Source organism: Salmo salar, chromosome ssa03 (assembly GCF_905237065.1).
Source record: "Salmo salar chromosome ssa03, Ssal_v3.1, whole genome shotgun sequence".
Taxonomy (NCBI): Eukaryota; Metazoa; Chordata; class Actinopteri; order Salmoniformes; family Salmonidae; genus Salmo; species Salmo salar.
In genome coordinates, this window is record NC_059444.1 from 24,137,885 (window position 1) to 24,164,752 (window position 26,868).

Below are 26,868 nucleotides of genomic sequence, written 5' to 3' on the forward strand. Positions count from 1 at the left end.
TGTTTTCTTTTTTACTAGAATAGGATGTGTACTTATTTATTAACTACTTAGACTAACTTTGCCTCATGGCACTTTGTGCAAGGACTGAGAGTGATGAAGCTCTGTAGATAACAGATGGAATGTATGTAACATAAGAAATATCACTTTTGTCAAACGCTGGTGTGCCCGAATTGTAATCCAAATGCTTACTGACTCCTGCTCTTTTTCATAGGAACCTGAAATTAATGAATTGTCAATCAATCAATCAGAATGGCACAGTCTTATTTTGCAAAGCCTCAAGCTTGGTTAAGTGAAGTGTTCTGATTATCCAGAAGATTATCCAGAAGTTTATGCAGGCCTATTCCAAGCTGTAGGACAGGTATACTGTAGTTCTTATTTATGTTATGATTCCTTTCAGTAACTTAACCTTTTCCTTCACACCCCTGGTTTAGCAGGGCTGTGTGCAATGTGCACACACATTAAGCTTGTTGTCACTATTTAAACCCCCAGAATCTCTGCCAAAAATTCAAGTTGAAGTCTGAGCTGGAAAAGTTATATTTCAAATGCAGTGACTAAATACCCTTACCTGTTTTGATATGGTTTCAGGGGAGCATAAAGAGAGAATATCTACAAAGAACTAGAATTTTGATCGAAAGGTATTAGAGTAGTAAGATACTGTTATCCGTGTTTGGCTTGCGATGTAAAAGCACATCTAACTATTGAAGGGAACCTCAAGTGCAAATGCATGTAATCAATGATGGCTGAGAACATGCTGAGTGCTAAAGAATATAAACAGATTGAGGGATACTGAGGAGGAAAATAAAAGCTCACTAAAAATGTATTGTCTGTAAGAAAGGTAATAGAATCTCAAAATGCTGAATATAAAGTTGTTTAATCATGCCTTTGCACTTCAGGACAACACTTTGCACATGCACTAAATTGTCAAAAGTATGTGGACACCCCTTCAAATTAGTGGATTCAGCTACTTCAGCCACACCCATTGCTGACAGGTGTATACAATCGAGCACACCACCATGCAATCTCCATAGACAAACATTGGCTGTACAATGTCTCGTACTGAAGATCTCAGTGACTTTCAACTTGGCACCAACAAGTCAGTTTGTCAAATTTCTGCCTTGCTACAGCTGCCCCGGTCAACTGTAAGTGCTGTTATTGTGAAGTGGAAACGTCTACGAGCAATAACGGCTCAGCTGCAAAGTGGTAGGCCCCACAAGCTTACAGAACAGGATCGCCGAGTGCTGAAGCGCATAGCGCGTAAAAATTGTTCAACCTCAGTTGCAACACACTATCAAGTTCCAAACTGCCTCTGGAAGCGACGTCAGCACAGCTTCAGCACAGCTTCATGAAATGGGTTTCCGTGGCCGAGCAGCCGCACACAAGCCTAAGATCACCATGCGCAATGCCAAGTGTTGGCTGGAGTGGTGTACAGCTCGCCACCATTGGACTCCGGAGCAGTGGAAACGCGTTCTATGGAGAGATAAATTAGGCTTCACCATCTGGTAGTCCGACGGACAATTCTGGGTTTGGCAGATGCCAGGAAAACGCTCCTTGTCCGACTGCATAGTGACAACTGTAAAGTTTGGTGCAGGAGGAATAATGATCTAGGGCTGTTTTTCATGGTTTGGGCTAGGCCCTTTAGTTCCAGTAAAGGGAAATCTTAACGCCACAGCATGCAATGACATTCTAGACAATTCTGTGCTTCGAACTTTGTGGCAACAGTTTGGGGAAGGCCCTTTCCTGTTTCAGCATGATTTCAGGTCCATACAGAAATGGTTTGTCGAGATTATTGTGGAAGAACTTGACTGGCTCTGCACAGAGCCCTGACCTCAACCCTTCAGGATGAATTTGAACGCCGACTGCGAACAAGGCCTAATTGACCAACATCAGTGCCCAACTTCAGTAATGCTATTGTGGCTGAATGGAAGCAAGTCCCTGCAGCAATGTTCCGACATCTAACGGAAAGCCTTCACAGAAGAATGAAGGCTGTTATAGAAGCAAAGGGGGATCAACTTCATATTAGTGCCCAGGATTTTGGAACAAGATGTTTGACAAGCAAGTGTCCATATACTTTTGGCCATGTAGTGTACGTGACAGGAGTATTTGCGATGCTGGTACTAATTCCATAAACAGTGGAAACCGAACCGTGTAAAGAAAGTATACCTCTACCAGGCATTGTCAGACCTCTACCAGACAGCAACTGTGAAGCAGAATAATAAACAGTACCATTCAAAAGTTTGGACACACCTACTCATTTCAGGGTTTTCTTTATTTATCCTATTTTTTACATTATAGAATAATAGTGAAGACATCAAAACAAACAAAAAACACATACGGAATCATGTAGTAACCAAAAAATGATTGTATATTCTACAAAGTAGCCACCCTTAGCATGGATGACACCTTTGCACACTCTTGGCATTCTCTCAACTATCTTCACCTGGAATGCTTTTCCAACTGTCTTGAAGGAGTTTCCACATATAATAAGCACTTTTTTGCTGCTTTTCCTTCACTCTGTGGTCCAACTCATCCCAAACCATCTCAATTGGGTAGAGGTTGGGTGATTGTGGAGGCCAAGTCATCTGATGTAGCACTCCATCACTCTCCTTCTTGGTCAAATAGCCCTTACACAGCATGGAGGTGTGTTGGGTCATTGTCCTGTTGAAAAACAAATGATAGTCCCACTAAGTGCAAACCAGATGGGAGTGTATCACTGCAGAATGCTGTGGTAGCCATGCTGGTTATGTGTGCCTTGAATTCTAAATAAATCACTGACAGTGTCACCAGTAAAGCACCCCCACACCATCACACCTCATCCTCCATGCTTCATGATGGGAACACACATGCAGAGATCATCCGTTCACCTACTCTACGTCTCACAAAGACACGGCTGTTGGGACCAAAAATCAGACCAAAGGACAGATTTCCACCGGTCCAATGTCCATTGCTGGTGTTTCTTGGCCCACTCAAGTCTCTTCGTCTTTTTGGTGTCCTTTACTAGTGGTTACTTTTCAGCAATTCGACCATGAAGGCCTGATTCACACAGTCTCCTCTGAACAGTTGATGTGGAGATGTGTCTGTTGCTTGAACTCTGTGAAGCACTTATTTGGGCTGCAATTTCTGAGGCTGGTTACTCTAATTAACTTATCCCCTGCAGCAGAGGTAACTCTGGGTCTTCCTTTCCTGTGGCGGTCCTCATCAGAGCCAGTTTCATCATAGCGCTTGATGGTTTTTCCGACTGCACTTGAAGAAACTTTAAAAGTTCTTGAAATTTTCCAGATTGATTGAACTTCATGTCTTAAAGTAATGATGGACTGTTGTTTCTCTTACCAGGTTGGGCTATCTTCTGTATACCACCCCTACCTTGTCACAACACAACTGATTGACTCAAACGCATTAAGAAGGAAAGAAAATCCACAAATTAACTTTTAACAAGGCACACCTTTTAATTGAAATGCTTTCCAGGTGACTACTTCATGATACTGGTTGAGAGAATGCCAACTGTGTGCAAAGCTGTCATCAAGGCAAAGGGTGAAGAATATAAATATGAAATATATTTTGATTTGTTTAACACTTTTTTTTGTTACTACATGATTCCATATGTGTTATTTCATAGTTTTGCTGTCTTCACTATTATCTTACAATGTAGAAATTAGTAAAAATAAAGAAAAACCCATGAATGAGTAGGTGTGTCCAAACTTTTGACTGGAACTGCATATTTGTTTTTATTTTATTTAACTAGGCAAGTCAGTTACTTCCGGGTTAGGCCAAACTCTAACTCGGAGGACTCTGAGCCAATTGTGCGCCGCCCTATGGGACTCTCAATCACAGCCAGTTGTGATACAGCCCAGGATCGAACCAGGGTTTGTAGTGACACCTCTAGCACTGAAATGCAGTGCCTTAGCCCGCTGCGCCACTCGGGAAAAATGTGGTTAATTCTTACATTTTGGTGGAAAAAATTAATTTCCCCTTAGGGCCAACTCGATCTGTCCTACTATTGCTCCCATGCCATCACTTTCATCATAAAGGAGAAAGAATAGTTCTGATCATAGAAATATAATCACTAGAATGAGTCTAACACACACCATTGTGATTCCATTTCTATGGTTCTGATAATAGGACTGCACATAGTCAACCTCATAGAAAAGACTAATGCTTTAGTCACAGTTTATCACAGATCCTAAGTAAATTAAATGACGGACAATTGCATGGCTGTATAAAACATCATGCAGATTATGGGTGAATTATCTCATCACTTTAGGATGATTATATCACAGACAGAAGAAGGCGCTAGATGTCTCACAAGACGCATAAATCTGAAGCATTGGTTTAGAATTTCCACTCACCATCAAATATAGTGATGAGAGGAAGTCCAGCGGTGGGAAGTGGGAGAAGATTGAGCTAGAAGAAACCTGGCCGACATTCTGCTAATTAACATTGCTCTCAATACAGTTTTCTTTTCCCAAAACTAGAATCTGTTACGAACAGAGTGCACTAAGTTTTATAGACTTGGCCCGTTACCAAAGTTTCAAAATAATGTGTTGTTTAGTAGGAGCACAAGGGTGAATTGAGTTATTGCACACACGTACTTCACAGAGAAGGCGTTCCCTAACAGAAATATGCAAATACATGCTAAAAAGCACCAGTAGGATCTCACTAGCACGTGCTTGACTCTGCCACAGTGCTTAATTTGCTCTCATTGGAAACAATGCCAATTAGATACCTTGGTTTGGTTACCAATATCTTTGATTATATTGCCCTAGAATCATTAGTGCTTAGTGCTCAGAAATATAGGTTTGACCTTTTTTGATATGCTGTAGGAATAACATTGCTGTTACTCTGTTAGTAGGCATTCTAAATTAATGTTGTTGCCCTCTCTACCCAGGAGCTGATGTAGGAGGATCAGGACAATAGTCAGATTGGACCTGCATCCCAAATGGTACCCTATTCCCTGACCAGGGTCAAAAGTAGTGCACTATATACAGAATAGCGTGCCATTTGGGATGCAATCGTGGTTTTGAATGTGATAGCCTGAGGCCAAGTTAGCATCTCAACCTTAAAGGATTTATGAGCGGTGACTTGTATGAGAAGCTGTGGTCTGCCCTTCTATTTGAACAGATGAGATACTGTGAAGCGTCTTTCTCTGTTTTATCTGGAACACATACAGCAGATCTTTGTATTTATATCTGAGGGACGTTTGAAGATTTTTCTGTGTAAGGATGGAAGGGAAATTAAGACTGCATTTTTCTAACAATGTTGAGGGCAGACTTTACTCTATTATTCATTTGCATAACAGATGGTAGCAGCTCATCTAGTGCTTCAGAATGTTCCATATTTCCCCATTACTTAACCAATCACAGCTTCACAATTTACTGGAACAACAACTTGTACTGGCTCACAACTCAAACCCACAATCTGTTCCTCTGTTGTGTGATTTAATCAGGCTTATAGTAAGTGTGTGGAATATTTTCCTGTCATATATTTATATTGTGGTATTTATGACTACTAGACACAGCTATGTTATTCATTTTTCAATTGATGCAAAACTGTTGTATAGGTGAAAAGAGCCACAAGAAATGTTAAAAGGTGTACTTTACCTGTTTGGCTTAAGATCCCATGAAGAATGTTGAGGAAGGTTGAGACCGTGGAAAAACTACTTTGATTAGTATCTGGATTGTGTTGTATAATCTTGGATATTACTGATCAGATTAGTTCTAGTTTGACTTAAAAACATGTACTGTATAGTCAATTTTTTAATACATTTTCTACATATTAATAAAATATTCCAATAGTCAATGTTGCTGTTTACAAGTGCAGTTATTTCAGATGTTATTTTCTGTTTCAAGTCCATTTACATGCTTTATAAATAAACACAACAATCTAACAATAATTTCACTCACACTAATAGTTGTTTTTTGCGTGAATATCATTCAATCTCTTGGCCTATTTTTTTTTTTATAGAGAATGTATTCTCAGTAACTCACATGTACAGTATGTTGTGAGTTCATGAAAGTGATTGATTGAAAATTAAGTAAATGTGTGGGTGATTTTGTGTTGTGTTGGGTCATGCAATGATGGGATTCTCTGTGATGGCTGCAGCAAAGGGGCTGCAATCAAACCAGACACTAACTGACCCACAGTGGAAGAGCCTGACGGAGACATGAGGCTGTGTCCCAAATACCAACGCGACCGATCCCGGAGAAGCTGGCGGGAGCCCTGGGGAGAGTTCTCTTTTCTTTGTGAAGGGCAGGGCACCCTGGAATGGGTTCGCCCAGAGAGAGGGGCCCAAGCCCTGGAAAGCGCCGAGGTTCAGGCGGCGTCCGGTGAGCTCTCGCTGGCCCTTGAAAATCCGGGGAAGAGGGTGTAAATCTCGCGCCACCCTATTCCCTATATAGTGCACTTATTTTGATCAAGTAGTGCATTACATAGGGACACAACCTCAGAGCCTGACAGAGACTCACACAACCTGGATATCATGCTTAAGCTTTAAAAATCAAATCAAATCAAACTTTATCTGTCACATGCGCCAAATAAAACAAGTGTAGACCTTACCGTGAAATGCTTACTTACAAGCCCTTAACCAACAGTACAGTTCAAGAAGATATTTACCAAATAACAAATAAGTAAAACATAAAAAATAATAAAAAGTAACACAATAACATGACAATAACGACGCTATATACAGGGGGTAGCGGTACCAAGTCAGTGTGCGGGGGTACAGGTTAGAGGTCATTTGTACATGTAGGTAGGGGTGAAGTGACAATGCATAAATAATAAACAGCGAGTAGCTGCAGTGTACAAAACAAATGGAGGGGGGATCAATGTAATAGTCCAGTGGCCATTTGATTAATTGTTCAGCAGTCTTATGGCTTGGGGGTAGAAGCTGTTACGGAGCATTTTGGTCATAGACTTGGTGCTCCAGTATCGCTTGCTGTGCAGTAGCAGAAAAAACAGTCTACGGTGACTGGAGTCTCTGACAATTTTATGGGCTTTCCTCTGACACTGCCTAGTATATAGGTCCTGGATGGCAGGAAGCTTGGCCCCAGTGATGTACTGGGCCGTACGCATTACCCTCTGTAGCGCATTACGGTCAGATGCCAAGCAGTTGCCATACCAGGCAGTGATGCAACCGGTCAGGATGCTCTCGATGGTGCAGCTGTAGAACCTTTTCAGGATCTGGGGACCCATGACAAATCTTTTCAGTCTCCTGAGGGGGAAAAGGTGTTGTCCTGCCCTCTAAACGACTGTCTTGGTGTGTTTGGACCATGATAGTTTGTTGGTGATGTGGACACTCTTGACCTGCTCCACTACAGCCCCATTGATGTTAATGGTGGCCTGTTCGGCCAGCCTTTCCCTGTAGTCCACGATCAGCTCCTTTGTCTTGCTCACATTGAGGGAGAGGTTGTTGTCCTGGCACCACACTGCCAGTTCTCTGACCTCCTCCCTATAGGCTGTGTCGTTGTTGTCGGTGATCAGACCTACCACAGTTGTGTCGTCAGCAAACTTAATGAAGGTGTTAGAGTTGTGTTTGGCCACGCAGTCGTGGGTGAAAAGGGAGTACAGGAGGGGACTAAGTACACACCTCTGAGGGGCCCCAGTGTTTAGGATTAGCGTGGCAGACGTGTTGTTGCCTACCCTTACCACCTGGGGGCGGCCCATCAGGAAGTCCAGGATCCAGTTGCAGAGGGAGGTGTTTTGTTCCCAGGGTCCTTAGCCACTTTCCCACCTGGGAAAAGGGCTCTCCACACTGCCCATCTGTGGATCTGCGTCATCTGTGGATCTGTTGCTGCGGTATGCGAATTGGAGTGGGTATAGGGTATCCGGGAGGATGTTGTTGATGTGAGCCATGACCAGCCTTTCAAAGCACTTCATGGCTACCGACGTGAGTGCTACGGGGCGGTAATCATTTAGGCAGGTTACCTTCGCTTGCTTGAGCACAGGGACTATGGTGGTCTGCTTGAAACATGTAGGTATTACAGACTCAGTCAGGGAAAATGTCAGTGAAGACTACCGCGAGCATTATCACACAGTCATCCAGAACAGCTGGTTGTCTCATGCATGCTTTAGTGTTGCTTGCCTCGAAGCGAGAATAAAAGGCATTTAGCTCATCTGGTTTATTCGCATCACTGGGCAGCTCACGTCTGGGTTTCCCTTTGTAGTCCGTAAGATTTTTCAAGCCCTGCCACATCCGATGAGCATCAGAACCGGTGTAGTAGGATTCAATCTTAATCCTGTATTGACGCTTTGCTTGTTTGATGGTTCGTCTGAGGGCATAGCAGGATTTCTTATAAGCATCCGGATTAATGTCCCGCTCCTTGAAAGCAGCAGCTCTAACTTTTAGCTCGATGTGGATGTTGCCTGTAAGCCATGGCTTCTGGTTGGGATATGTACGTACGGTCACTGTGGGGACAACGTCGTCGATGCACTTGTTGATTTAGCCAATGACTGAGGTGGTATACGCCTCAATGCCATTGGATGAATTACGGAACATTTTCCAGTCTGTGCTAGCAAAACAGTCCTGTAGCATAGCATCCGCGTCATCTGACCACTTCCGTATTGAGCGAGTCACTGGTACTACCTGCTTTAGTTTTTGCTTGTAAGCAGGAATCAGGAGGATAGAATTATGGTCAGATTTGCCAAATGGAGGGCGGGGGAGTGCTTTGTATGCATCTATGTGTGTGGATTAAAGTTGGTCTCTGGTTGCTCATGTGTTTAGCATACACTTAGCGCTGTTGTCCACTAGCTCAGGGGATATTCAACCTGGGGTCTGCGTTACTGTATGGGGTCTATGAAAATATACAATTAAAATATGAGTTTTTGAAAAATATTTTTATGAATATTGCTAGCAACAAAGTAATAAACACATTTTTAATTACATACCTACAGTATGAAAGAGGACAGTATTTATCTAATGATGTCAACTTTCTAATGATGTCATCTTTATTTTTAAACTCCCAATATTGAGAAAATTGGAGCTAATTACACTCACTGGAGAATCTGGCATAAGCTTTGAAAAAGGAACCAAAAGTACCACTGGCTGCTGGTAAGCTTTTTTAACTTGGACATACATTTTTGCACCTTTGTTTAACCAGTTTAACAGCTGCTAAACTGGTTAAATAATGGGTTGGCGTTTCCTTTCTAGCTAATAGGCTATGTTAGAGTTTACACTTCCTCTTCCAATGATAAGGTGGGGAGGTCAAAATACTTCCCAGATCTATTTAATTTTAAATATTGATTAGTTCTCCTTGCCTTCATAATTCACCTGATGATAAGACATCTTTGTAATATATGATGGGGGAAGGCAGGTGTGCGTACTGATGGTGGCTTGAGTGCATAATGCTGGGGATCCTGGCGCCCTTGATCGCCAGGGAGAGGAAGAGCGGGAGCAGGCGTGACAGTACCCTCCCCCTCTAGCGGCGCCACCTGGCGTCCCACCTGGGTGAGCCGGCCGAGACATGGGCGCTGGACAAGCAGGCTGGGGGTAAACTCCCCACGAACCGGCAGGGCGTGGGAGCCTGGCCAGCCGGCTGAGGTATAGGAGCCTGACGGTCCGGCTGAGGCATGAACGCCTGTCGATTCCGCTGCGCGTGGAAGCCCGATGATCCGTCGGAGACGGAACAGTCTAACGAGCCGGCTGAGCGAACAAGACTCGACGATCCAGCTGAGGCCCAACGTGAGATGGGTGCCCTCCAAGTTAAACCTGGGACAAGGAAACCTCTCGAGCCAGCTAGGGCGTGGAAGCCCGACGAGCTGGCTAGGCACCTCCAGTTCCATCGGCAGCGACCCAGGACCGACGTCACCACCAACCGGAACGCCAGTACTCCCCGATGCTTCGTGTGATGGCTTCGGGATTCTGTAAGGGCCAACGCCGGACAGGAGAAGCAGGTACAGGGAGTCAGACATTTATTCAGGAACAGACAAGGAAACAAGACAGGAACAGTGTCGGAACACGGGTAACACGGACATGAGACAATTAATCCCAAAGCAGGGAACAGAGCTTGGGAACAGACAGATATAGGGAAGGTAATGACACAAGTAATTGAGTCCACATGAGTCCAATGATCGCTGATGCGCGTGACAGGGGGAAGGCAGGTGTGCGTACTGATGGTGGCTTGAGTGCGTAATGCTGGGGATCCTGGCGCCCTGGAGTGCCAGGGGGAGGAAGAGCGGGAGCTGGCGTGACAATAATGGCATGTCTTAATTAGTAATTAATTAAATAAAAATGTCTAGCGAGCAGAAATGATGCACTAAATAATGAACAACACAATTACTGCCGGAAGTAGTTATGTTAAAAACAGAACAGCATACTGCGGGAAAAACCAAAGATTAGGCCCAAGTCATGGCTATCAATACTCTGTCCTTATCCAAATATAACATGGACAGTGCTGCTTTTGAAAAACATAATTCTTTCTGCCTTAATTGAAAAAACATGTCACTGACTCCAGGTTGTCACGAGGTATTGCAATATACTGTGGTAAAACAATAATGAACCTATAACAAACAGTAACAATGGATAAATGTCAACACCTGATGTTTGATGTCTGTAGCCAGCTTGACCTTAACACCAGAATAGGACTCTTGGTATTCTTCACTGTGCTCGTGATAACGTATGTGTACTCCTGCTTAACTGCACAATTGTCTCACACATACTGTATAAGGATGACAACCATTAATGGGTCCTGAGGTCCCTCTGCCCCTCTTCCAACACACCAGTCATTTCACAGATCACTGGGATGAATGTGATGAAAGGAGACACTGTAAAACCAGCCCCAAACCTCAGCCTGGTTTTGCGGCTTGTGTTGGTTTCACAACTCACTGAGCCCTGGAAGCAAATTGGGTCTGACAAGTGCTGCTCTCCGTTGGACTGTGTAATAGTGCCGTAAACACGTTGGCTTAATTGAGAATTGAGGGACCGGGAACAGATTGATGAGCAGCATTGATACTTCTGACATAGCTAACATTTAGTAAGCCAGTGGGGCTACTCAACATGAATGTTTCCAGGCCATGAAGAAGACTAGTGACAACTCCATTGGAGGCAGGAAAATAAAAGGTAGGAGTTTTTGTCTACACGTTGTGCTGTCTCTCTCTTGCTTTTTCTCTTCTTGCAGGGCGCGATTTAGTCAGTGATCTAGTGTTGTGTACGTTTGTGTGCAAGGTGACGATGTCATTATCTGAACTGATAACTCATCAATAGTGAATAGCCATGATTACAAAGGCAAACTATGTCAGCATTGTGCAGTTATTGAAATGGGCTTGTATGTTATAATTAAGGAATCATAAGATATCAGTCTTCATGTATTGTTAAACAGTCCATGACGAGGACTATGACAAATGAGGACTATGCAATACTTGCATGTGGCGACATGCTTACAAAGCATCATTTCTGGAGTGTAAATATTCTGGTCAGAGTTGACTCCTATCACATGCTGAAATAATACAGGAAAGAGAGCGTCTGTGTATAAGTCAACATGGCCAGAAGGTATAGAATTACTCTACAATGTGCAATCTTTTGTTGGAATTGATGCTCAAAGGCATCATCTCTGTACAAATCCCATCCTCCTTCCATCCATGGGTCTATTCAAACCATTCTCTTTTGTCCCATTTATTAATATGCCACAGCGTAGACAATCACAAAAGTGCCTCTTAAGGCTGTGGACTGGGCGAGCATTGTTAATGCTTTGCTTCTTCGTCTCCAAAATAAGTCATGTTTTGTCCTGGAGACCTTATTGCTGCCCCTCTGGAAGGAGTCCAAGTAAGCACTTCCTGGTCCATGTGAATGTGAAGTCTGAGGCCCACTTTATCGTTCTGCCTCAGGGCTCTGGGCTCTGTTCTATATCTGTCCAGCTCAGAGCAGTTATAGGCCGTTCAGGGTGAAAAAGTATAAGGATGCGCCCCAAATAGCACCCTATTCCCCAAAACACTCCGGTCAAAAGTAGTGCACTATAAAGGGAATAGGGTTCCATTTGGGAAGCAAACTAGAAGTAATAGAATTGAAATCTCAGGACATGCTAGTGAAAACATTCAAGACACAGCAGAATTTCATTTTGACTGCTCTCTAGTTCTGTTTTGTGGGTTAAACCATATAGTTAGATAATGTCATGTTATACGACGGAACGCACAATGTTTGACCTCTGTTACTGTTTCTTTAATGTAATTTTATCATAATCTAAATCATGCTGTGTAGCACGTGCCTCTTCTAGACTCTAGCTTGGAGCTAGAGCTATTATTATGTTAGTATTATTTTGAGTGAGCTCATTGCTCTTGAAGAATTTTAGGCCAGGAATGAACATGAGGTCAATCCACTGCCTGGTGGGAAACTCTCTACAATGTGTCTGTTCTTTTAGAGGAGGGGTAAAATATGCCTATTTATTTAACCAGGCAAGTCAGTTAAGAACAAATTCTTATTTACAATGATGGCCTACCGTGGCCAAACCCGGATGACGCTGGGCCAATTGTGCACCGCCCTATGGGACTCCCAATCAAGACTGGATATGATAAAGCCTGGATTCAAAACAGGGACTGTAGTGATGCCTTTTGCACTAAGATGCAGTGCCTTAAACCGCTGTGCCACTCGGGAGCCCTATAATCATAAGATTCCACAACTGCCTGAAATATAAAGTTAGGAAACATCCAGTTACATATGTTGTGGCAGGTATCCTTATGGGAACTGCATAGATCCTTACCAGCAATTCAGTTATTGATTATTTTAGTTGCATATAATGAAGGTAAAGTACCGACTTTAATACATTGATTAATGACAGTTACGTGAAAAATAGATGTCACTGGTATTCATAATAAAAAAACTTATGCGAGATTAACCAAGCTTTTCAAATGAAAAAGTATCTCCAGAATTATTGGCACCCTTGATGAAGATAATAAAAAAAGACTGTATAAAATATATACAGTGCCTTCGGAAAGTATTCAGACCCCTTGACTTTTTCTACATTTTGTTACGTTACAGAGTTATTCTAAAATGGAGTACGTTTTTTAAATCCTCAGCAATCTACACACAATACCCCATAATGACAAAGCAAAAACAGGTTTTTAGAAATGTTTGCTAATTTATTTTTAAAAACTGAAACAGAAATACCTTATTTACATAAATATTCAGACCCTTTGATATGAAACTTGAAATTTAGCTGAGGTGCCTCCTGTTTCCATTAATCATCCTTGAGATGTTTCTTGATTGGAGTCCACCTGTGGTAAATTCAATTGATTATACATGATTTGGAAAGGCACACACCTGTCTATATTAGGTCCCACAGTCGACAGTGCATGCCAGAGCAAAAATTAAGCCATGAGGTTGAAGGAATTGTCCGTAGAGCTCAGAGACAGGATTGTGTCGAGGCAGAGATCTGGCGAAGGGTACAAAACAATGTCTGTAGCATTGAAGATCCCCTAGAACACAGTGGCCTCCATCATTCTTAAATGGAAGAAGTTTGTAACCACCAAGACTCTTCCTAGAGCTGGCCACACGGCCAAACTGAGCAATCAGGGGAGAAGGTCCTTCATCAGTGTCACGACTTACGCCGAAGTCAGCTCCTCTCCTTGTTCGGGCGGTGTTCGGCGATCGACGTCACCGGTCTTCTAGCCATCGCCGCTCCACTTTTCATTGTTCCATGTGTTTTGTCTTGTTTCCCCGAACACCTGGTTTACATTCCCTAATCTCACTACATATATATTCCCTCTGTTCCCCCCAGGTCTTTGTGTGGAATTGTTTTGTTACGTGTTTTGTGTGACGCGCCAGGCTGGTTTTTCCCCAGGTACCGTGTTTAACCCGAAGTATGTTTAATTGTTAAACATTTGCATCTTTGTGACTGTTGTCGTGCTTTTCACTTTTGCCATTGGCTGGAAGTTTTTATGACGCAGTTGCGTCCATCTGTTGTTGCTTCTGCCAAATAAAGTGTGTGCCTGATCATAACTCTCTGCTCTCCTGCACCTGACTTCTATACCAGTAGCGCACAACCTGACAGTCAGGGAGGTGACCACGAACCAGATGGTCACTCTGACAGAGTTCTAGAGTTCCTCTGTGGAGATGGGAGAACCTTCCAGAAGGACAACCATCTCTGTAGCACTCCACCAATCAGGCCTTTATTGTACAGTGGCCAGACGGGAGCCACTCCTCAGTAAAAGGCACATGACAGCCCACTTGGAGTTTGCCAAAAGGCACCTAAAGACTCTCAGACCATGATAAACAAGATTCTCTGTTCTGATGAAACCAAGATTGAACTCGTTGGCCTGAATGCCAAGCGTCACGTCTGGAGGAAAGCTGACACCATCCCAGGTTTCCCGAGTGTCGCAGTGGTCTAAGGCACTGCATCTCAGTGCAAGAGGCATCACTACAGTCCCTGGTTCAAATCCAGGCTCAATCACATCTGGCCATGATTGGGAGTCCCATAGGGTGGTACACAATTGGCCCAGTGTCGCCAGGGTAAGCCGTCATTGTAAATAAGAATTTGTTCTTTAATGACTTACCTAGTTAAATAAAGGATAAATAAAAATCCTAACGGTGAAACATGGTGGTGGCAGCATCATGCTGTGGGGATGTTTTTCAGCGGCAGAGACTGGGAGACTAGTCAGGATTGAGAAAAAGATTAATGGAGAAAAGAAGAGAGATCCTTAAAAGGTTTATTAAAACTTTCTCCAAAGCGCTCAGGACCTAAGACTGCGGCAAATGTTCACCTTCCAACAGGACAATGACCCTAATCACACAGCCAAGACAATGCAGGAGTGGCTTCGGGGCAAGTCTCTGAATGTCCTTGAGTGGCTCAGCCAGAGCCTGGACTTGAACCCGATCGAACATCTCTGGAGAGACCTGAAAATAGCTGTGCAGCTATGCAACCCATGGAACCTGACAGAGCTTGAGAGGATCTGCAGAGAACAATTGGAGAAACTCCCCAAATAAAGGTGTGCCAAGCTTGGAGCGTCATACCCAAGAAGACTCGAGGCTGTAATCACTGCCAAAGGTGCTTCAATAAAGTACTGAGTAAAGGGTCTGAATAGAGCTGATGCTTTCAAGGAGCGGGACTCTAACCCGGACACTTATAAGAAATCCCGCTATGCCCTCCGACGAACCATCAATCGTACAACACCGGCTCCGACGCTCATCGGATGTGGCAGGTCTTGCAAACTGTTACAGACTACAAAGAGGCAAGCAACACTGAAGCATGCATGAGAGCATCAGCTGTTCCGGACGAACGTGTGATAACGCTCTCCATAGCCGATATGAGTAAGACCTTTAAACAGGTCAACATTCACAAGGCCACAGGGCCAGATGGATTACCAGGACGTGTACTCCGAGCATGCGCTGACCAACTGGCAAGTGTCTTCACTGACATTTTCAACCTGTGCCTGACCGAGTCTGTAATACCAACATCAAGCAGACCACCATAGTCCCTGTGCCCAAGAACACCAAGGTAACCTGCTTAAATGACTACTGACCCGTAGCACTCACGTCTGTAGCCATGAAATGCTTTGAAAGGCTGGTCATGGCTCACATCAACACCATCATCCCGGAAACCCTAGACCCACTTGCATACCGCCCCAATAGATCCACAGACGACGTAATCTCAATCGCACTCCAAACTGCCCTTTCCCACATGGACAAAAGGAACACCTATGTGAAAATGCTGTTCATTGACTACAGCTCAGTGTTCAACACCATAGTCTCCACAAAGTTCATCACTAAGCTATGGACCCTGGGACTAAACACCTCCCTCTGCAACTGGATCATGGACTTCCTAACGGGCCGCACCCAGGTGGTAAGGGTAGGCAACAACACATCTGCCACTCTGATCCTCAACACTGGGGCCCCTCAGTGGTGTGTGCTTTGTCCCCTCCTGTACTCCCTTTTCACCCACGACTGCGTGGCCAAACATGACTTAAACACCATCATTAAGTTTGCTGACGACACAACAGTGGTAGGACTGATCACCTACAACAATGAGACAGCCTATAGGGAGGAGGTCAAACCTCTCCCTCAATGTGAGCACGACAAAGGAGCTGACCGTGGACTACAGGCCACCATTAACATCAATGGGGCTGTAGTGGAGCAGGTCAAGAGTGTCCACATCACCAACAAACTATCATGGTCCAAACACACCAAGACAGTTGTGAAGAGGGCACGTCAACACCTTTTCCCCGTCAGGAGACTGAAAAAGATTTGTCATGGGTCCCCAGATCCTCAAAAAGTTCACCATCGAGAGCATCCTTACTGGTTGCATCACTTTCTGGTATGGCAACTGCTCGGCATCTGACCGTAAGACGGTACAGAGAGTAGTGCGTACGGTCCAGTACATCACTGGGGCCAAGCTTCCTGCCAGCCAGGACCTGTGTCAGAGGAAGGCCCAAAAAGTTGTCAAAGACTCGGTACCGGAGCGCCAAGTCTAGGACCAAAAGGCTCCCTAACAGCTTCTACCCCCAAGCCATAAGACTGCTGAACATATAATCAAACGGCCTCCCGGACTATTTACATTGACATGTTTCAGTATGATAATGCACAACCCCATATCCCAAGACTCTATACACAATTCCTGGAAGCTGAAAATGTCCCAGTTGTTCCATGGCCTGCATACTCACCAGACATGTCACCCATTGAGCATGCAAATGGTGGTCACAATTGATACTGACTGGTTTTCTGATCCACACCGCAACTTTTTTTGAAGGTATCTGTGACTAACAGATGCATATCTGTATTCCCAGTCATGTGAAATCCATAGATTAGGGCCCAATACATTTATTTAAATTGACTGATTTCCTTATATTAACTGTAATTCAGTAAAATCTTTAAAATTGTTGCATGTTGCGTTTATATTTTTGTTCTTGTTTGAACTTGCAGGTTATTGCGAATACAATAACATAACAACCCACTAGGCTGTTATGTTGTTGTTTCGACATAATTTCAACAAAAATAAATAAATGTGATGACATTGAATCAACATGGAAAACGGATTGAATTTGCAAAAAGTAATCAACGGAAGGGAATTTAGTCAATTTTTCACCCAACTTTTATCCTAAAACCAATAACATAGTGAATTTTTTGGTTGATTTCACGTTGAATTCACATTAGTTGATAGCGTTGGGCCAGTAACCGAAAGGTTGCTAGATCGAATCCCCTAGCTGACAAGGTAAAAATATGTCGTTCTGCCCCTGAACAAGGCAGTTAACCCACTGTTCCTAGGCCGTCATTGTAAATAATAATTTCTTCTAAACTGACTTGCCTAGTTAAATAAAGCTAAAAAAATAAAAAATATATACTTTTTTTAAAACTCAACCAAATGTCATTCAAAACTAGACGTTGAAATGATGTCTGTGCCAAGTGGGTAAAGTTACTCCCCCCCAAAAAAATATGCACTTCTTTAGAAATTTCTGTGGAATTTCTTCCTTTCTGTGTACATACCACATGGTGATACTGGGTAACTTACTGAGAAATGCAACAGAACAATACAGACAGAGAAACAGAAAGTAAGTTGCCAGACCACACAAGTTCATGTCTCCATCTTGCTGATTTCCTCCTGAAAATCAGACGCTTCTATTTATACTATAGATGTTGTCTGACTTACTGGATTGTATGTAACAGACAGTATACCCTAGTAGTCAACTACTGAGAATAACAAATCCAAGCATTGGTAGGGTCTCTTAATCCATGTTCAGACAGGTTGACAAGGTGCCTTCTTTATTCTGCCTTTTAAAATACTTGAATAACGGGAAGGAAGAGATGAGTCATTTGGGAATAACCAACCGGTTTAAACAGTGTGTCCAGTATATCATGTGGTCAAATGTACATTGAGTCAGTGGTGTAATGTCAGCTAATCCACGTCCTTTTTATAAAGTTGAATCTTATTTACTGCATTTCTACACAATTTAAAACTATTCAGAGAACACATTGGCTGCTGTAGCTTCACCTCAGCTGACAAGGGATCTCTCTAAGGGACATACATTTTGACGACAACAATTCATACAGCAATTAGTTTCTATGCACTGGGATGAAATGTGTAGTTTCGTTTCATATCAAGTCAAACAGGAGTTACGTAGTCATCTACAGCCATCTTCCACCTCTGAATTCTTTAGAGCTGTTCACTGCAGCGAGGCAAACAGCCTCCCCGTCCACTCTGAGCTGCCCGTATGGTCTTAAAACCAGCCCACTAAGTTTTAAGTTTTAATGTTGCATGCAATAGTACAGTGAAATGCCTTTCTTGCAAACCTAATTTCCTTTTAATCGGGATTAGAATGATTTTTGTAGCCTATTTTAAATTGTTGGTGTTGAGCTAGGGTATGGTGTCTGCCATACTCTGCCATACCCAATTGACGTCCCTGCCTCAAGTTCTCGACCTTTAGCCTGGAATTGATTGGCTACTTATTGATGTGCTTTCGAAATCAACAGTCTAACATAAATCTGATATCATAGACACAGTTAAATTACTTTCATCCAGTCACATTTACACAAGCTGTATGTTGGACCAGTCAGTCAGAAAGTGGATTGGAAAGTTCCTAAACAGGCCTGTGTTTACATCAGAGCTAATAACTACTTTTTTTACAATGCCATCACTGAAAATACAGGAGAGGTACTTCCATATATAGAATAATCTCCATCAAATCAACTTTGTGTGTTCTTCAGATCCCTCCTCCTGTTTTCATTGAACTGGGCCAAAACATTTTACAGGAGTGACTCATGGCCTGCTTTGCTTTTGGGACTGGTTAGCAACGGAATGGCCTAGCCTATTTTTGGCCTCCGCATCCTTCTGATTTACTTTTCATTAGCACACGAGCTCATAAAATGTGCAGACTAACGTTTCAAAGGCCCCCTAATGCCGCTGTGCAGGGCAATATTTAGCCTATCCCCAAAGACCCAAGAAGAGCCACATCTTTTATGATAATGTTTTCTGCTGAGCAGTGTTCTTGGTTTCTGCCACAGATTATGAAAATTGAGAATAGAGTTTCCAAACAGGAAATTAGGAGAGATACTGGGTTGATTTAGCAGCACAAATAGGGGAATCCTAGCCTTGAACAATGACTGTGGTAGTGCTAGTCTTTAAATCCCGATTACAGTTCCTTTACCTCTTTACACTCTTTAAAAAAAGGGTTCCAAAAGGGCTCTTTGGCTGTCCCCATAGGAGCACCCTTTTTGGATCCAGGTAGAAATAACCCTTTTCGGGTTCCTTGTAGAATCCTCTGTGGAAAGTATTCTACATGGAACCCAAAAAGGTTATACCTGGAACCAAAAAAAGGTTCTTCAAGGGGTTCTCCTATGGGGACAGACAAAGAACCCTTTTTAGGTTCTAGGTAGCACCTTTTTTCTAAGAGTGTACGATTCAGTCCTCACCCCTCAATGTGAAGTACGACAGTATATAGCCTACAGACAGGTAACTGGGTGTAGCTTATTCCAATAAACTCCACGTTAAAACAAAGCCTGGAGCAAACAGAATAAATCTCACATTCTTATTGCAAAATGAGGATTACTGTGATCATGAAACACATATACTCACATGGCCACAGCCAGCATATTCATGATTCAGTAGGAGGTTAACAAAATAATACATGTTTCCAATAGGGGACCCTTTTTGGTGTCGGTCAGGCAGTTCAAAGCACCTATTTGGTTTAAAAGAACGTATTTCAGTGGGTATTTTCCCTCTTTCTGTACTCATCTCTCTCTGTGAATTACAGTACAGGGGTCAAAGTGTGTATGTTGTGGGATGTGACAGTCTCTTACCAGTGAGTGCATGCTGTTTGCCACAGGCATGGATGAGGTCCATTCTCCTCACGAACAGGGTCACATGATCTCTCACAGATTTCTACAGAGCAGTCACACATCAGTGCATCTCTCTCTGCTTCACCTGTTTCTCTGCTCTGTCCACACCCTGAGCATACAGGACACACACACACACGCCCACGCCCACACACACCCACGCATGCACACACACTTTCATTTCCTCTTTCCAATTAGAGTTAGTGAGGTAACGCTGAAATGGGTGAGGTGTTTTGGTTAATTTTAGGTTTATAACACTTATAATTATGCGCATTAATGTTGTGGTAAAGCGTTCAAACTCTAAAGTCAGCAGCTCTTTAGAATATGAATTTGAAGACATCAAGTTACAAACTGCAGACAAATCCAATTAATTATGAGCAGTGGGATTCTCAGGGGAGCTCTCTGTCCTCTCTCTTTTTTTCTCTCTCGCTCTCTCTCTGACATCACTGGGAACTTGTGTGTATAAAGTAACCACAAGAATGCAGCGTGTCAGGCAAGGGAACGCGAGTACAGACAGAGGGCCCTTTCTTACACAGGGTGTGCAGGGCAGGGAGAAGGGAAGCTGCACTGAGAGAGTGACACACACGGGCAGAGAGAGGTAAAGAGATACAGGCACAAAGAGCATAATTCAATACATACCAGGTACGGGGCAACATTGAGAGCTTAGAGAATATCAACAAAAAGCAGCAGCCAATATTAAAGAGGATTTACAAGGAAGAGGAGAGGGAAAAAACAGCTTTACTGGCCCGGACTTCTAAAACCTTTTGCCGGTAAGGTGTACACTTTAAAAGTCTGTTGAGAAATGATGAATGATGAGCTGATGATCTTGAATGCTGTTGATCTTGGTTGTGTATCTGTGGCTAAGGAGTCAATGTATATGCATATAATTCTATGCGTGAACTGGAAGTCTGTTGTTTTGGAAAGTCCCCTCCATCGGTTAAACAGGTATTGTGATGTACCAGATGATATGTTGCTGTTCAGTCACTACTCAGTGCCATTCTTTCGGAAAATGTAAACCTTAATTATAGCATTGGGCCTTTGCACATTGTCTATGACTAGTGACATTATGGTTTCGATGGTTGAAACCTAAGGTTCACCTAAGATCTTAAATGTTTGAGATTTGTATAATTTGATTTGAAACATTGCCTCGTTATGCTCTCTCCTCTACTTATGCTATTTCACTCTCCCTGACTCAAAGGTTACCTTTCAGCTCGAACTGCAATGCATTGAGACAATGTCCTCTCTTATACTGTGTGGAGATATGATCATGTTCCCAACTGTTCCCATCAAAAATATGCAATCTTGTGTTTCTTACCACAACACTGATTTTGAGTAAAGATATGAATTTGGTACACTAATGCATGACTTTTGCTGTCTGTAAACTTTTGACTATCCCTGCAAAAGACTGTTGACTGACTCTTATTATTAAGATAATTAGAATTGAACATTCGCCATTTCTTCTTCATAAGGGTTTTTCAACAAATGATTACCGTGGGCCATTCATTAAATATTCCTGTTTTGCCTTGTGTTGCCTGCTGTCATTCAGGCTTTTAGTTGGGCAGAACAGAGTTCCAAGTTCCATAAATAGCTGTAGCTTACTGATGCAGTCATAAGAGTTTTTCCCCCATCCTGGCTTTGTGATCCACTGAAAGTATCTTCCTGTTTACAGCTGATCATAGGCCAAGACAATGCTATGTAATTTTGTTACATTGTTGTTATTTTACATTCCTTCCACAGCCTGACCAGAGTGCAAAGACCGTCTGATAGCATGACACTCTATGGAATTGGGATGTTGTGATAGAGAATAAGATCTTGATATATTTTTTCAATGCATTGAGATTCCATTGTTGACAAACTGCAAATAGGTGCAGCCTTCTTAACTCAATGCAACAAAGTAGCAGCAGCGCGCAGTTTCCTGTTTTGTTATGCTAGGAAGGAAGCGAAGCTGACTATGGGTAAGACAATTTCACACATGGGCTGTGAGACAAACAGAACCTTTTTTCTGTTCACTTGTAGTCAGATACATTTGGCTTAGAAAGTGGAGCAGGCAATAGAATATTTTTTCTTTTTTTTCTTTCCTCACAGGGCCGTAATCCTAGTCAACATAAACCTGTAAACTACCCTTTGACCTCCTGGATACCCATAACGGTTACCATTGATCCAAGTTACAGTGGAGTGCTACACTCAGTCAATGTTAAAGTCAAAACCATCAAAGCTAGGCCGCCATTAGCCGGCATATTTAAATGTATTTCCCTCCATGGTGCATTCAGGCAGCCAGAGCCATGACATTTTCCTCCAACTTTAATGAGAGTAAAGTTGAATAAGATACTTGAGCAGGGGAGGGAAGAGAGCAAAAAGGCAGGTTCACTCTGCTCACCTTCTCTCTAATTCTCTCCACAGAAAATGTCCTCATTCCATCACTTCTCCCAGAGGAGAATGGATTAAAATAGAGAGGAGACTCCAGAGGACGTGAGGTGGGATCCCAAATCCCAAAGAGGAAACAAACAAACTACACAAACAGGCAGACTTCATAGACCTTCCCATCAAGGAAAGGGGAGATCGGAATCATTACAGCAACTGAAGGATTACAAAGGAACCCCCCCCCTCTCATAAACAATTGATCTTTGGACTTTCATAAAAAATGCGTTGGTCTTCAAACCCCCAGACAAGGCGGTTAAGGAAGGAGGGGAGGATATAGAGATTCTCCCTGCATCAAGGATTTTTCTAGTCTGTCCCATCCTCCCTTTCCTTCATCAGATATTCATTGTGACTGGGATGTCCTACTATATCAGCGAAATCTTCAATGTCATGAGTTCACCAGGAAACTGAAACCAGCGCTAGATCAGGGTCAAATCACCACAAGAACAATCCCCTGATAACAGCAACACCCTTGCTGACTACTTCAATCACAACGTGTTCACTATTGTAATTGGTTTCTTCTTCAATAGATGACCCTCAAGAGGAGTTGTTAAGACACTGTTAGTAAACCATGAAGGAAGACATCTTGGATTTTTTCAGTGACTTGTGGAAGGTGGCCACCACCAAGCATGACCAGGGGATCTATAACACAGTCTGCCTGGTGGTGCTGCTAGCCCTGCCTATGGTGGTGCTCTTCACTTCTCTGGTGGTGTGCTGCCACTGCTGCTGCTGTCGCCGGGCCAACTGCGTTGGTTGCTGTGCAGACAGCCCCAGCTCAGCCACAGCAAAATCAGACAAAAAGAAGACGAGTCCGAAAGATGAGGACTTGTGGATCTCGGTCAAAACAGGACCTATGACACCAGACAGGGTTGCCCTGACGATGGTGTAAGGTTCAGATAAGGTTTTATCCTTTTGTATTCATATGAAGCTCTTTTTTACTGCAAGGTACAGGTACATGATGCCGAGCACTGGTGTTCAATATGCTCGACAGAAACGGTTGAAAGACAGGAAAAGAGACAATGATATGTGATTGATTGTGTGTGTGTGTGTGTGTGTGTGTGTGTGTGTGTGTGTGTGTGTGTGTGTGTGTGTGTGTGTGTGTGTGTGTGTGTGTGTGTGTGTGTGTGTGTGTGTGTGTGTGTGTGTGTGTGTGTGTGTGTGTGTGTGTGTGTGTGTGTGTGTTGGTTCTTCTATTCATGTCGGGACCTAAAATCCCCAAAAGTCCCCACAAGGATAATAAAACAAGTCAAATTCCCATGTTCTCATGAGGACAAAGACTATTGGGTTAGGTTTAGGGTTAGAATTAGGGTTAGGGTGAGGGATTAGGTTTAGGTTTAGGAGTAAGGTTTAGGGTTTAGGAGTAAGGTTTAGGGTTTGGGTTAGGGAAAATAGGATTTTGAATGGAAATCAAATTTTAGGTCCCCACAAGGATAGAAGACCAAAACGTGTGTGTGTGTGTGCTTGCATACGTGGGTGTGTGCGTGTGCATGAGCAAATGTGTGTATGTGCATGGGAGAGTGATAGATGACACATGGCGTATGTGTTAGTGTTCACTTCCGTGTGAAATTCACTGTCTTCACATTTAGGAGACCAGAAGTTTGAGGACTATTTATATTTCCAATGCTGGAGGCCAGCAATCTAGTATTGTGATTCAGTTAGAAGACTCTTTTTAATAGGTTAGACCATTTTAAGTTCAAAGCACTTGCAGTTATTGCACTTACAACAGAAATTTGTGTAACTACTTTGAAATATTTTGCTGTACTTGCTATACCCACTGAATGGAGATCTTAATTCCATTTATGAGTTAATTTTCAAACGCAGAATTTAATAGAACCAAGTGAAGCACTGAGATCTTTTAATTACATTGCTCAATGTATACGTTTCTTTCCCCGTAGAATATCCTACATACAGTAGCTAGTATTGTTGATTAAAAAAAATATCTAACAGTTCCGTGTTTTACGCTGCCTTATGCTCCGATTGATGACACAGATTCATGTTTACTGTCTTGCACTGTCCCTATTGGTTCATAATATCATTATGCATGGACACCAGGCTCTCAGATTTATGGGGCGCTGAGTGGATCCTTCTTATATCCTCATCCCTCAGTGCCAATGTAGCCCTCTGACTTAAAATAATAGTTATTCTATCTCAAAACTGGGATTCCTAAAAAATGTTTCCCGAAGATTTGGTCAACTTCCGTCAGATGTTTAACATCCAAAATTAATCAGGAATGAGCAGGGTCAGCTATACCATAAGGACCCATTATTCATGTCCTCATTACATGTAGTGTAGCAAGACCACTCATGGTCTGTAAAGTTCTCTACTTTTGATAGATTTAAACAAACAATATTGAAATCACAATGGTCACAACCATAAACTGTCAAGAATTCTTTTTGTCAACTCCATTAAACTCCGTCAGATTCTTGTCTGACGTCAAGTCCATCAGAGTGCTGTAGGATCTGAGAATTGTTGTGTTTTTATTGGGGATTTTCAAATGAATCATTTTCTATATTTTACAAATGTTTGTATTTTTGAAACAGAAGTAGAGATTGTTCCGTCTTTCAAGAATCTCTGAATTGATTTCCAATTTACAAATCCGGTGACAAACCAGTTTTATTTGTTATGTATTCATGATCCTTATTTTGAGCTTAAAGACTTCTGCATTAGTTATTCATCTGTAAAAAGTCTGAGGGTGGAAAAATACTTTTCCTTTGCAAAGTTTTTCTTTTCAATTCACAGGATGGGGGGGGTTGCCGCTTGTTTGAACAGTGAATCTACCATAGAAGATAGTTTCACATTCTACCACTGAAGCTGTGATCTGTCCCAATTATGCATGAGAACATACTGTATATTCTGGCTGTTTGTTATTACACAAGAAAAAGCTGAGGTAATCATTCAAGTTATGAGCTCAGGCCACAGTGGATACCGCATGCATAATTTATCCTGTCATTTGATTTTACATAACAGCTATATGGAGAAAAGGGGGACAAAAAAAATAAAGTATTTGTTATGCTTTGTTAATTCTTTGTTGATTGGCTAATGTTTGGCTCAGGCTCACAATATGTGCGATTAGATTAGGGCTCTACTCTGTATCGCTGAAGCGGTGCAGATTGCACAATATAAATGTGAAGGCAATTTCCGATTGTGTATCACAATCTCAACTAACGCGGGAAAATTGCATTTAAATTTCAATGACGCTGTAACGCTGAACTTCTGCGATACGAATTGAATAGAGCCCTAACAAAATATGATACATTATATAACGGAAAGTGTAGGCCTTTACCTTTAGAGCTATTTCCATTTTGTTATTAATCATGTCCTAACCTCGAAAGTAGTTTATGGACACCAACTAGTCACTGCAATCCAGTGATTATGCCCATTCACATATCAGACCCATCTTCACTTGGAGATCATCGTACATAATTTCTGTCATCTTTGTTGTACAAGTTGACTTCATCCCTATGGGGTTTGGGCAATTTTATCATAATTTGATCTGATGTTTGGAAACCGACAAAGCATTAGCATCCACACACACTGGATGTTTGAGCTCGTTATTTCGAATTGATACATAGTGATACATAGTGATACATAGTCTGGCTCTGGAGCAGTGACTAGCTAATGGTGTGTTAAGTGTATGGTGTGTTAAGTGTATGGTGTGTTAAGTGTATGGTGTGGGGTTTTCCCCCTCTCTGTCACACATGCTGTGTAGCTGAGTCCTACAGCGCTGACGGGCCCAACCATCCAGAGGCAGAAAAACAGCCATGCAGTGGAAAGTGTCTGCGAGCTGATGGCAGCTTGTCTGCCATGACACACCCCTCCCACTAACTACTCCACCTCTGAACAAACAAGCCTTGTTCGAATATTACACTACCACGCATGGAAAAAATACATCAACCCTACGCATTGCCGCCTCAACTGGGATTCAGTTTATGTTCATGGGTACTCAGTTGTTTGAAAGTCCTCGTCAGATGACACATGCTTTGGAATCTGTTGAAGTCCAAACTTGTGCTCATGTTAAACTTGTTCCCTGGGAGTGAGACAAAAATAGACGCCTGTACTACACCACCACTGTACTACACCACCTTTTATATACCGTAAATTCCAGACTATAAGCCACAACTTTTTTCCCAGCTTTGAACCTCGCGGCTTAAACAATGACGCGGCTAATATATGGATTTTTCCCGCTTTCATTTTTTTATTTTTTTTTAAACATTCTGTGACGTGCTCAGTTTTTTGGCGGCATGAAGCTTTCATTAGACCAATGAAATTGTCGAACGGGTTAAGGTCAAACAACTTTTTTGTTTACTGTTTAGATTAAATCGAGCGCTCTCAAACTTCCCATCATTCTGATTATGGTAGTCATTTTGTCACCCTCATCATGGCAAAGACACGGAGAAATGCATATGATGCAGCTTTCAAGTTGAAGGCGATTGATCTGGCTGTTGGAAAAGGAAATAGAGCTGCTGCACGGGAGCTTGGTCTTAATGAGTCGATGATAAGACGTTGGAAACAGCAGCGTGAGGAATTGACTCAGTGCAAAAAGACAACTAAAGCTTACTGCTAATTTTTTATTTTTTGTTACAAGCCGTGTTTCGTTAAAGCCTATTTATTTTTGTTACAAGCCGTGTTTCGTTAAAGCCTATTTATTTTTGTTACAAGCCGTGTTTCGTTAAAGCCTGTGTAAAGTTCATTTGTTTCAATGTACCGGT

General features: G+C 42.5%; 1 protein-coding gene across 1 annotated transcript; it reads left to right on the plus strand.

Annotated features, from left to right (window-relative positions):
- The first annotated feature begins 19,950 nt into the window (after positions 1 to 19,950).
- Positions 19,951 to 25,180, plus strand: kiaa0040 (KIAA0040 ortholog). The gene is made up of 2 exons (XM_014190905.2): positions 19,951 to 20,511; positions 22,142 to 25,180. Exon 2 carries the CDS (start codon positions 22,731 to 22,733, stop codon positions 23,046 to 23,048), a length of 318 nt encoding a protein of 105 aa, XP_014046380.1. The 5' UTR covers positions 19,951 to 20,511; positions 22,142 to 22,730; the 3' UTR covers positions 23,049 to 25,180.
- Positions 25,181 to 26,868: the final 1,688 nt, after the last annotated feature.